A 13,071-nucleotide genomic window follows, 5' to 3' on the forward strand; every position below is an offset into this window, starting at 1 on the left:
CTTATAACGTGATTAGTAACCACAAACACTCCCACAATACGTTAGTAATTCCTTATAACGTTATTGATAATCACAAACACTCCCACAATACGTTAGTAATTCCTTATAACGTTATTGATAACCACAAACACTCCCACAATACGTTAGTAATTCCTTATAACGTTATTGATAACCACAAACACTCCCACAATACGTTAGTAATTCCTTATAACGTTATTGATAACCACAAACACTCCGACAATACGTTAGTAATTCCTTATAACGTTATTGGTAACCACAAACACTCCCACAACACGTTAGTAATTCCTTATAACGTTATTGGTAACCACAAACACTCCCACAATACGTTAGTAATTCCTAATAACGTTATTGGTAACCACAAACACTCCCACAATACGTTAGCAATTCCTTATAACGTGATTAGTAACCACAAACACTCCCACAATACGTTAGTAATTCCTTATAACGTTATTGATAATCACAAACACTCCCACAATACGTTAGTAATTCCTTATAACGTTATTGATAACCACAAACACTCCCACAATACGTTAGTAATTCCTTATAACGTTATTGATAACCACAAACACTCCCACAATACGTTAGTAATTCCTTATAACGTTATTGATAACCACAAACACTCCGACAATACGTTAGTAATTCCTTATAACGTTATTGGTAACCACAAACACTCCCACAACACGTTAGTAATTCCTTATAACGTTATTGGTAACCACAAACACTCCCACAATACGTTAGTAATTCCTTATAACGTTATTGATAACCACAAACACTCCGACAATACGTTAGTAATTCCTTATAACGTTATTGATAACCACAAACACTCCCACAATACGTTAGTAATTCCTTATAACGTTATTGATAACCACAAACACTCCGACAATACGTTAGTAATTCCTTATAACGTTATTGGCAACCACAAACACTCCCACAATACGTTAGTAATTCCTTATAACGTTATTGATAACCACAAACACTCCCAGGATACTTTAGTAATTCCTTATAGCGTTAGACATTTATAATATATAAATTGACTTCTTTTGCATTAAATGTTAATTAACATAAAAAATGTATTCGCAATAACAGGCAAATGGAAGTGCGATTAGAAGAACCGCGTGAGGAGCCTCGTCAGCAGCAAGTGACAACTGAACAAAAGAAACCTGAAGAGTTCGTGCTAGAGGTAAAAATAATATCTTATTGATAGTACCTAGTAGAACTGCGGTAAGTGTCAAGTAGAACTGCGGTTAGTGCCAAGTAGAACTGCGGTTAGTGCCAAGTAGAACTGAGGTTAGTGCCAAGTAGAACTGAGGTTAGTGCCAAGTAGAACTGAGGTTAGTGCCAAGTAGAACTGCGGTTTCATCCGGGTAGTTTCCGTTCGTGGTAAGACGAGGATAAATAGTCCAAGACACTCACAAATACCGTGGTTTTTCTAGTGGTTAAAGAAATTTTCTACTCCCATTCCGTAATCCATAGAATGAAACACGAATTGGCAAACCTAGTGAAAGGCGAAACAATAATGCGTCATTGCCAAATACTAGAGGGCCTATAGTGATGACAAAATGGAGGCCACAGGTAAAAAGATAAAAGGGAAGACCTAAAAAAAGATGGCTAGATTGTGTGAAAGAGGACCTGCAAAAAGTGGAAAAATTATCTGGGTGGGAAGGAAAGGCAAGGCAAATGGATGGAGAAAAGTGGTAGAGGAGGCCAAGACCCACAAAGGTTGTAGCGCCGAAAGAAGTAAGTAAGTATTTCGTAATCTAAATACTAAATAGTTCCATGGCATTATGGCTATAAAAATTCAGGCATCTTAAGAGACAAAGGGGGCTAGAACCGATACAAAAATCGAGGCGGCTATGCCCAACACCAATTATATATTATTAACCAAGTTTTATTATTTTTTTTTTCTTTTATCATGGTCGTAGATAAAGTATCAAATTATGCCACCCCACCAGCACTCGTGCGCTGAACTCTTATAATGCAAAAATACCGATAGCGATGCACGCTGTGGAATAGAGATAAAATTATCTTCACTTTACACTTTACAACCCCAAAAATGTTTTTTTTTTAATTTTCTTTTTACTATTTTATAGACGTGATTAATATACATATTAAATACCCATACCAAATTTCAGCTTTCTGGTTTTTACAGACTCTGAGTGATCTTACTAACAACTTTATATTTTCATCCGAATATTAATTAACAACGAAATTAGTATGCAATTTTCAAATTCTAATTACGTTTTGGAAGTTGGTCGTTTATAACTAAATAGTTAATCGGATATGGCGAAACTCCAAGGGTTCCTTCTCTTTGTTGACAACGGATTCCTTGGAATCCGGTTTCACTACCTTACCTATATACCTATTAGCTTATTCACAAGTTTTGTCGTCATTTGACATAAAGTAAGAAAGTGGCAAAACAAACGGTTAGAAAATTCGTCAGTTGGCAGAAGGTAATAGTATTTTTGCGGGTAGTTAAATAAAAAAATATTCGGAAAAAAAGGAACTATTTTCTTCCGTAAAAAAATTACACACTTAACTATGGCTATAACGCCGCCAGTCCAAACTTTTTTACATTTTCTGGTAAGTCTATAAAAATTATTTAACAGTTCTACCCTCTAAATATTCGGAGTTAGTTTACACTACACTCTATCTACCCTCTAAACATTTGAAATTAGTTCGACTCTACACTCTACATTATTGGTTTCATTCATTCTACAATTGGTAAATATTTTCATGACTATTTTTGATATTTGTTTGACAAATCGTAGTAATGTCGTCCGAAGCATCAACTACTGTAGCGTTTGCGTTATTAAGGGCGGCTATAGATTTGCTAGAACAAGAAATCGCCAAAATTACGAGTAATATTGCAAGTAAAGAAGAAAACGGCACAGCCTCTGAGGTAAGCGATCGAGTTAGTAAAAATTACAGAGAATCTTAGAGGCTGAATTTGGTCCACTTTTTGCATAATTGTTTGGCATTTTGGCATAATTTAAGGTCCAAAATTTTTTAATTTTATTAATTTCTTATACTTAAACTATGTGACTAATAATGTTTCTTTTTGTATTAATTTAAGGTTTCCACTTAAAGGAACTGGACTGCAAAACTAATAAATTTTAACTATAAAACAAAAACTTTTATGTATTCACACAAAGTAATTCAAATAATTCCGTCTTCCCATGCCTGACAGAAAAACTGCAAAAGACATTTTTTGTAGACCGATTTATGAGGTATATTTTTTATATTGAACTCTATTAACCTCCGTCGGGAAATATTTGCAAAAAGCTGATTTTCCTGACCTTTTGACCTTTGTAACTTTTTTTATATTTACAATAAAATTGACTATAAGGTCAATATTAACTAACATTATTTATAATTAACCGACAAAAAGAGGAGGTTCTACGTTCTGCTGTATGTATGTCCAGCGCTAATTCCGTAATTTTTCGACTGATTTTGAAAATCTTTTTTTATTTGGTATTGTATCATTTTTTTGATATTGTTCCATGATGACATCCTGGAGAAATCGAAGGGAAATTTCGAAAATTTTAGAGACTAGTGCGTTTGTTAATTTTTTTCATATGTTTGTTAATTTTAAACCACTACAATTTGATGAAGGTCTGGAGACGGTCTGATGATGGAGCCGAAACACAGACGATGGAACTCGTCAGCGATTCACAGTAGCTACCTGGCTTGACAAATTTGTATTTGTGAGAACTTTGTACCTAGATGGGTTGTGACTGCATTAGGGGTCTAGTGATGAAGACTGAGGACAGTTAAGGGAACTTCTCATTGGTTATGATACATTTTTACGTTTTATTTTAACTATGCATTTGGCGTGTGGATAAAGGGGGAGTGAAATTTTGTGTAGTTACCTATAAGTTATGGTAGTATTTTCAAAATTGATATTAATCATAAGAAAATAAAATTTTAATATTTTTTTTTTTCAACCGACTTCCAACACGAAAATTAACCTACCCACTAAACTACACCGGGAAAGATGTAGGTACCTACCGCTAAGCGTTTTAGCGTTCCGGTACAAACAAGTTCACATGATCATTGGTACAAACAAGTTCACATGATCATTTTATCACTTACTATCAAGTGAGATTGTAGTCAAGGGCTAACTTGTAAATAATAAATTAAAAAAAAAAAAAAACTTTGTTTACATTTTTAATATTCATACTCAAACTAGATTACAGCGTTCTAGTAATAATAGTCCCTATATTAAACCAGTGGCGTAGCTTGCCTTGGAGAGCAAAATTAGTGGGGGGGGGGGGGATTATCGAGCGGCTAATCCCGAAAATCTCTAGCATTTTTTTTATCGTGGATTATTGATACGGCTGATACGGCGGTAGCTACGCCTCTGCGCTAAACCGTGGACGGACGGACGGACGGACAGACGGACATGGCGAAAATATAAGGGTTCCTTGTGGACTACGGAACCCTAAAAAGGGTTGTCTGGCTCTTAAGTAAGCTGTTAAAAGATTGATGACGCTGTTTGTTTGTTTCAGGATGTAGAAGAGATTCCGCCGCCCAAACGACGCAGAATAAACAGAAAACTTAAAATAGACAAAAATATTAAAATATGTAGCGCCTTGTTCCGAGAACGAATTCAAGATAAAAATGTAGAACTACGTGCTGAGGTGAGAAAAAACCCTTGGACTTATAAAATCAAAATAAAGTATTCGTTCATTTCAAGTTTCAGACAAATTGCCTTCTAGGACCTCACTAGAGGCAGGTGCCTTTTTTGACATAAAAATTTTAATTTTTAAATATTTTTTTAACTATTAAAGGCAAAACGCCATCGGTCATTATTGTCTATATTTTAGCTGTTTCATGACGTCACTTAAGCCCGTAAGCACTATACCTTAACCAAACGGTTTAGTGTTTAACAAAAATATTAGATAATAATTTAGTTACATCGTGACGTCATAGAATGGGCGACAGCGTTTTTTTGGAAAAATAAAAAATACATAATTATTAAATTATGTGCTCGGTTTCACCCGCGTGGTTCCCGTTCCCGTAGGAATATGGAGATATAGCCTAAAGCCATCTAAAGACTTTCAAATCGTACCAGTAGTTCCTGAGATTAGCGCGTTCAATCAAACAAACAAACAAACTCTTCAGCTTTATATATTGAATACATCTCCACAGTTTGGCAGCACAGAAGCGAGTCTCCTGGTTCCGCCCGCGCTACTGCTGACGCGGCCTGCGGCGCTGGGCGGCAGGATCAGTCACTTGGGCAGCAAGATCAGCAGCGCCTTGCTGGCACAGTTTGCTGACCGCATTGCTGACGCGGACAGGCCGCCTGCTGACAGAGACGTTGAGGTACAAGTCAATCTATTCCGAAAGGCAATGGAGTCCTTCCCCCTATAATCTGGCAAGTTAAGTTAAATTCGTTGATAAGACTCCCTTGATATGCGGGCGACAGGGGTAAAGATTGCGCGGGTGTGAAATCGTGCGTGCGGGCAAGTGACGTGCATCAGTCGTGGGTTTCATTCGTCGCTACACGCCCCTCGCGGAACATCTGGAGTGTTACGAACGAAAGCTAGATAAATGTTTAATCCATAATTTAAACATTTTTATGTATTAAGGTAACTTTTTTCTATTCCTCCGATATTTATGAAACAAAGCATAAGTTGCTCCCATGGAATGACCTTTAGCGTTATCTTTGATATGTGGTTGCTCCAGGCTTAACTTGATCTTCCTGTGAAAACCCGTTTAGTAGATTTATCCAAAGAATTCAAACTGTAGAACAGAAAGACAGACTAATAAAAAAAACATTTGTTGTGTTCTGTTACTCATTTCTGGTCACTCCAACTATTGAAGTTACGATTTCTATTATCTTAATACAATTATTTTACCAGCAATTATTAAATTATTTAAGAAATGATGATGACTTTTTTAATCATCATCATCATATCAGCCGATGGACGTCTACTGCAGGACATAAGCCTTTTGTAGAGATTTTTAAACGTTACGATCCTGAGCCGCCTGCATCCAGCGAATACCTGCGACTCGCTTGATGTCGTCAGTCCACCTGGTGAGGGGTCGACCAACACTGCGCTTTGTAGTGCGTGGTCGCCATTCCAGCACCTTGGGACCCCAACGTCCATCGGCTCTTCGAACTATGTGCCTCGCCCATTGTCATTAAAGCTTCGCGACACGTCGAGCAATGTCGGTGACTTTGGTTCTTCTGCGGATCTCCTCATTTCTGACTCGATTACGCAGAGGAACTCCTAACATAGCTCGTTCCATCGCCATAAGAAATGTATTAAAAAAAATTACAGATGCCGCTAATCCAACGAGATACCGAACCAGTGCCGGCACCAGTTGAACCACAGATACAAGAAGTCACTGAAAGAACCATACCAGAGCCGGAACTACCTGTTCTCGCCTTGCAAGATATCTCTAACATAGACATTAGCGCGCGGAACATGCATGACGTCACTGCACAGCAGGCAGAACTAGCGGAGTTGCTCACACAGAAAGTGATGACTGTGTCTCAGGAGAAGCGGGCGAGCGAACTTGAGAAAGAGGTGAGATTTTTATAGTACGAGATCCGGCATAACAAATTTTATACCCTCATCTGTTATTTATTAGTACGAGATCCAGTATATCAAATATATACCCTTATCTGTTATTCAATTGTAATAACAGTTATTTGTGTGATTATACAGTAGAACCCGTTTAATACGATTTCGCAGGGACCCAACTAAAAACGAGTCTTAGACGGGAAAGCGTATTATACGGGATATGGGTGGGAGATAGTGAAAAATATACCGACTAATGTACACATACAAATTAGTGTATTTGGTGTAAAGACTACCTAATTATGCTACTTAAAGTAATCACTTATTCTGGTATGACAAAAAAATATTGATGCATTTGCAATTACGAAATTTTCAATTTAATTTTACTTTTGCAGTGAGTGTTTTGAAAATTTTCAGTTAAGAATCGCATCATGTCAAGGGTCGTTTTGCTTTCAGGGTCTTACAGTTCTTTAAGATATCATGTATATGTATAAAACGGGATGACGAATCGTATTAAGCGTTAGGAAATGTATGAAAACATGTCTAAAGTTGTAGATCTGGTAAAATGACGTATTATGCGGGAAATCGTTTTAGCGTGATCGTATTAAGCGGGTTCTACTGTATTTATTTATTTATTATTTATTTATTTTAATACTTTATTGCACACAAATAAGATACAAAAAAGAGAAGAAAAAAAAAGAATAGATAAGTAAGATGCGCAAAGGCGGTCTTATCGCTAAAAGCGATCTCCTCCAGACAACCTTAAATAAAATATTTAAAGAAAGGAAAGCGGATAGTGCAAAATAACATACCTATAATAATTAAACTATTAAAATAATATACTAAATTAAACTACATATACAATTACATACTAAACATACATAAATAATAAAAAAAATAATATGAGTACACCTAAATACATAATAAATATACAGGGTGTGGCGTAAATAATGGATAACCCTGTACCTGCCGAAGAGCCTCCAAATGGGCTATTCGAATATAGATTTTTTTTTATTTATTGAAGTTTCGTTTTGAGAAAAATGGCTTAAGTCATGTTTTTATAAAAATGGGTACTTTCACTTACTAATTTAGCTACAGTAATCTCAAATTTTGGAATTTTCTTTTTCTGTTTTTTTTATAATATAGCTTAAGAGTTGTGCTACTGTTATTGATAAGGAATTTCTAATTCGTTACTCTAGTTTTGGCAAAAATTAACATGAAAGTTCAAAAAAGCCTTATTGATTATTCAGTTTGTTAATTTTGTACATCATATGGTTTAAAAAATCTCTATTAGAGCTGATTTGCCCATTATCTTAAAAACATGCTTGCTTAATGCAGATTCCGAAACGGTATAATACTTATTACATATCGCGATATTTACGAAAAAAATTGGCAATAGTCAAGAACATGTCCTTGTTTTATTTTTATTAAGTAAATTATTAAGCTATCACAAACAAATTATCTATTGCAATTTAAGTTGACTAGGTTTACCAGTGGGTGTGTGGGTTGTTTTAAAAAATAAATAAAAAACATAAAACGATTTTTTTTTATTGAAAAAGCTAAAACACAAAAGTTTACATTTTAAACTAAATGTTCAAAATGGCCGCCATTTGCGGCAATGCAGGCCCTGCAACGACGGATGAATGACCTTTTCAGGCGTCGTACAAAGCCAGATCTCTTTATTTCGTCAGCAGCTTGAAAAATCCGGACCTTAAATTGTTCCAGGGATGTTATCTCCGTCTTGTAGACCTTTTCTTTTAAACATCCCCAGTAAAAAAAGTCGAGAGGATTCAGATCAGGAGATCTTGGCGGCCACAAAATGGGTCCTAAACGACCAATCCATCTCTCATTGTATTCATCATTCAGGTGATCCCGGACAATGCGTGCGTAGTGAGCAGGGCAACCATCATTTTGTAACCAGTGGTTATCTGGCACATTTAAACTTCTTAATTGTTGTGGTAAAATATTTTGCAGAAAATTTAAATAAATGGGACCCGTTAGTGTCTCCGGTAGTTCAATGGGCCCAACTATTTGACCGTTTAAAATTCCCGTCCAAAGATTTACTTTAAATTGGACTTGAGCACGATCTTGTCTACATTGTCTGGGGTTCACTGCCTGCCAACTATGGAGGTTGTGCAAATTGAGGTAGCCATTTCGTCTACAACTTGATTCATCGCTCCACAATATTTTGTTAAAGAAATCTGTATCTTCTCTTATTTTTCGTAACATTATTCGGCAGAAATGCACTCTCGGCGCATAATCCCTTGTCATAAGAGTCTGCACTCTCTGAAAATGGAATGGATGAAGCTTATGCCTGTGCAGGATTCTGCCCACAGTGCGCGTATCCACATGAGTTTCGCTACTTATTTCGCGAATTGATAATTCAGGGTTTGCTCTTACAGCGTTTAAAACTTCGTCATCACCATGTCGTCGAGGTCTACCTTCCGAAGCTCCACCAACACCGGTACCAGGCATCCGTCCTTCGCTAAAAGCGACGTGCACTCGTGTAAACACGCGATAATCGGGATGTCGCTGATTAGGGTATCTTCGACGATATTCTCGTGCAGCTGCATTTGCATTACAATTACACATCCCGTAAATGAGATGCATGTTTGCGTACTCTTGGGGTGTGTATGTATGACGCGGCATGACCAGTAGTCCAGGGTTATGCAGAAGTCTTCGATAATATCACAAATGTCCAATTCGTATAGCAAAAACAGAGTCCGTAGTACGTAAGCCAAATTCACTTTTAAAAAAATCCAATCACGTGAAAATACAACCGAGATATGCGCATGCAACGATAGTCAAATGAGCACTAACTGCAACTGTATAACACAAGTTCTGAGTTCTAAACCTGTTTTTGTCGTTTGTAATAAGAACAATAAACATCTCTCTATCGCACAACTACTGTTTACCTAACATGAAAATGCTTTGTCTCTGTCCTTTGAAGAGATTAACCATGGCGTTTTTTCCAGTGACAAACAACCACAGGTAGTCGAAATAAGGTCGTTATCTGCTTGCTCTATCCATATTGACTACCTGCCCCCGGTCACACAATAAAGGGTCGACCCATATTACGTTAACAAAGACATGTTTGTGATAATTTAATAATGTAGTTAAAAAATCAAGGACATGTTCTTGGCTATTGCCATTTTTTTTCGTAAATAACATGATATTTAGTAGGTATTATACCATTTCGGAATCTGCATTAAACAAGCATGTTTTTAAGATAATGGGCAAGTCATCTCTCATAGAGATTTTTTACACCAGATGTTGCACAAAGTTAAGAAATTGGATAATTAATAAGGCATTTTGAACTTTCATGTTATTTTTTTCCAAAACTAGAGTAACAAACTGGGAATTCCTTATACCAACCAATAGCACAATTCTTTAGCTGTATTATAAAAAAACCAGAATGCAAAAAATCTAAAATTTGTGGTAACTGTAGCAAAATGAATAAATGAAAGTACCCATTTTTTGAAAAACATGAATTAAGCCATTTTTCTTAAAACGAAACTTAAATAAATAAAAAAAAATCTATATTCCTATAGCCCATTAGGAGTCTCTTCGGCAGGTACAGGGTTATCCATTATTTACGCCACACCCTGTATAAATATGATACATAATTATACATAATAAATAAACATAACTACTTAAATAATAATTATTATAGTATAGTAGATAAGTAGTACTTTTTAACACGATCTTTGAAGATGCTTAGAGACGCGGACTGTCTTATGTCACTCGGTAGCTCATTCCACAGGCTGACTGTTTTAACTGTAAATGATTTTTGATACTTCACTGAATGGCATACTGTATATTGTAAACGGTTTTCATCCCTGGCCCGTAAATTGCACTCAACATTTCTACCAACAAAGTTGAATCGTTCTTTCAAGTAAGGTGGCGTTCGAGGATTATATAAAACAGAATATAAGAGCGAAAGTGCGTGTAAGTTTCTACGGGATCGGATTGGCAGCCATTGTAATTGAGCACGATACTGAGACACGTGATCAAATTTACGTAGACCAAAGATGAACCGTATACACAAGTTTTGTAGCCTTTCCAATTTATTTAGCAAAGTCTCAGACAAGTCTAAATAGCAGACATCCGCGTAATCTAAAATTGGTAACAACAAAGTATTAGCTAACAAAAGTTTAGTTTTAATTGGTAAAAAGTTTTTCCATCGTCTAAGACATCCGACAGCTGAAAAAATTTTGCGACTAACTTCTGTTACTTGCGGTAGCCAAGACATGTTGTTATCTATAATTAAACCTAAATTTCTGACTGTACTGCTAAAAGGTATTGTTGCACCATCAATTGAAACTGGTGGTAACGTATCAAAGGATATAGAAGAAAAGAAATAAGAAGAACCTATAATAGCCACTTGAGACTTACTTGCATTCACTTGAACCCCAAATGACCGACACCAAGCGCTAACTTTATTTAACTCAGTATTCAGAACATTTATAGAATTATGTAGATCATCCATAGGAACAGATAAATACACTTGTAAGTCATCAGCGTACAGATGATGAGACGATGATAAGACTGATGTAACAGAATTTATGTAGACGGAAAATAGAAGAGGAGAAAGAATACCACCTTGAGGCACGCCAGAATTAAGATTAATAAACGAAGATAGCCTATTATCTAAACGCACACATTGTTGACGATTATATAAATAAGTTTGAAACCAATTGACCACAAATTGAGACATACCACAAATTCTCAATAAAGTTAAAAGTAAATCAAAGTCTACGGTGTTAAATGCGTTGCTAAAATCTAAAAGTGCAATAATGGTAAGGAATTTTTTATCAATAGCTAAGCGAATATCATCACAGACTTTAACTAAGGCTGTAGTTGTGCTATGCCCATACCGAAAACCTGATTGAACTGGGCTTAAAATATCATGTCTAATTAAATAAAGACTAAGTTGTTCATGTACAATACGCTCAAGAACTTTTGAAAGAAAAGGTAAGATAGAAATAGGACGATAATTAGAAGGAGTTAAAGGTTTATTAATTTTAGGAATAGGAACCACATAGGCTTTACACCATGAGCAGGGAAATGTAGCAGAAGAAAGCGAGAAATTTAGTATATGACACAAAACTGGCAGAATACAGTCAAGCGAAGTAATTATCATTTTTCTACTAATGCCATCACTGCCAATTGCATCTGAGTTGATGGCAAAGATATGTTTTTTCACCTCCTCCGCAGTAGCAAGAGTGAACTCAAACTCAGGACCACCATGCGTAGGCAAAGACCTCAGGTGATTAAGCGTACCAAGTTTAGTCAGCACATCAAAAGGAATAGTAGTAGCAAAATGTTTGTTTATACTGTCCAAATCAGTGATACGCAAATCCTGAAGGCACTGCCGACCTATTCCAAGCGAAGCTAAAAACTGCCAAGTCTTACCGGAATTATTTTGGTCCACGGAAGAATGGATATATTCTCGCTGTGCATCACGACACACTCTGTTACATTGGTTACGAAGTTTTTTATATTTTTCCCAATTGTTATCATTTGGGTGAAATTTATATTTACGTTTAGCAACATTACGTCTAAACATTAACAACTTAATATCAGAAGTAAGCCATGGGGCAGGTAGATGTTTAATTTTAATTGGTCTTATTGGAGCGTGAACGTCGAACAGATCGGTCAATAAAGAATTAAAAATGTTCAGTTTCTCGTCTACAGTTGAAGCATCAAGAATAGGGTCCCAATCGATGTTACCGAGATCCTCCATAAACTTGTCATTGTCAAAATTTCGAAAGCTACGTCGCATAACTATACTTGGCTTTACCTTAGGTGGACGTATTCTGAAGGACAGATAAATCAAATCGTGGTAAGAGAAAGCCTCAGCAGGGAGTTGTCCATGACTGGCAATAAGGTTGGAAGAAGAAACAATCATAAGGTCTAATTGGGAAGGAATACAGTTGGGAAAGAAATGAGTAGCATGTGTAGGGAGAAAGGCTAGATTACAACTATTAACTATCGACATTAAGCGTTTAGAGCGATGATCATTTTTAATGAGACAAGTGTTAAAATCACCCATAATGATAGTATGGTCAACAGTAGACGAATATAATTCCAGTAAATTTTCAAAGCTGCTGAAATAATTAATATGCAGAGAAGGACAGTAAAAAACACCAAGAAGAAGCTTTTTAGAACTAAACTGTACTTCAATAAATAAATGCTCAGATGATTCAGAGTATGCCGATGGAGATTTATCTAAAATACTAAATGGGATATGACTACGCAGATAAATACACACACCACCGCCACCCTTTCCCGTACGATCATTCCTAATGAGGTGAAAGCCAGGCAAACTATAAGAAGTAGAAGGTAGACAAGGTTTTAGAAAAGACTCTGATACTAAAATTGCATGAATATCCGTACTTTCAAATGAAGTCAATAAATCAGAATAATGCGAGGGAATGCTTTGCGCATTAATATGTACTACATTAAAATTTTTGCGAAAAGATGAAAATGTAACATCCAGAGCAGAATTAAGCGGCAT

The 13,071-nt window shown here is 36.2% G+C and overlaps 1 protein-coding gene across 1 annotated transcript in view; it reads left to right on the forward strand.

Moving 5' to 3' along the window:
• LOC112044588 (uncharacterized) overlaps positions 1 to 13,071 on the forward strand; it is a 33,001-nt gene that overhangs the window by 7,849 nt on the left and 12,081 nt on the right. The window contains exons 9-12 of the mRNA XM_052883588.1: positions 1,108 to 1,201; positions 4,530 to 4,661; positions 5,173 to 5,346; positions 6,309 to 6,557. Of these exons, the coding sequence (XP_052739548.1) occupies positions 1,108 to 1,201; positions 4,530 to 4,661; positions 5,173 to 5,346; positions 6,309 to 6,557 (649 nt within the window). The remainder of the gene's footprint in view (positions 1 to 1,107; positions 1,202 to 4,529; positions 4,662 to 5,172; positions 5,347 to 6,308; positions 6,558 to 13,071) is intronic.

Source organism: Bicyclus anynana, chromosome 9, assembly GCF_947172395.1.
Source record: "Bicyclus anynana chromosome 9, ilBicAnyn1.1, whole genome shotgun sequence".
Lineage (NCBI taxonomy): Eukaryota > Metazoa > Arthropoda > Insecta > Lepidoptera > Nymphalidae > Bicyclus > Bicyclus anynana.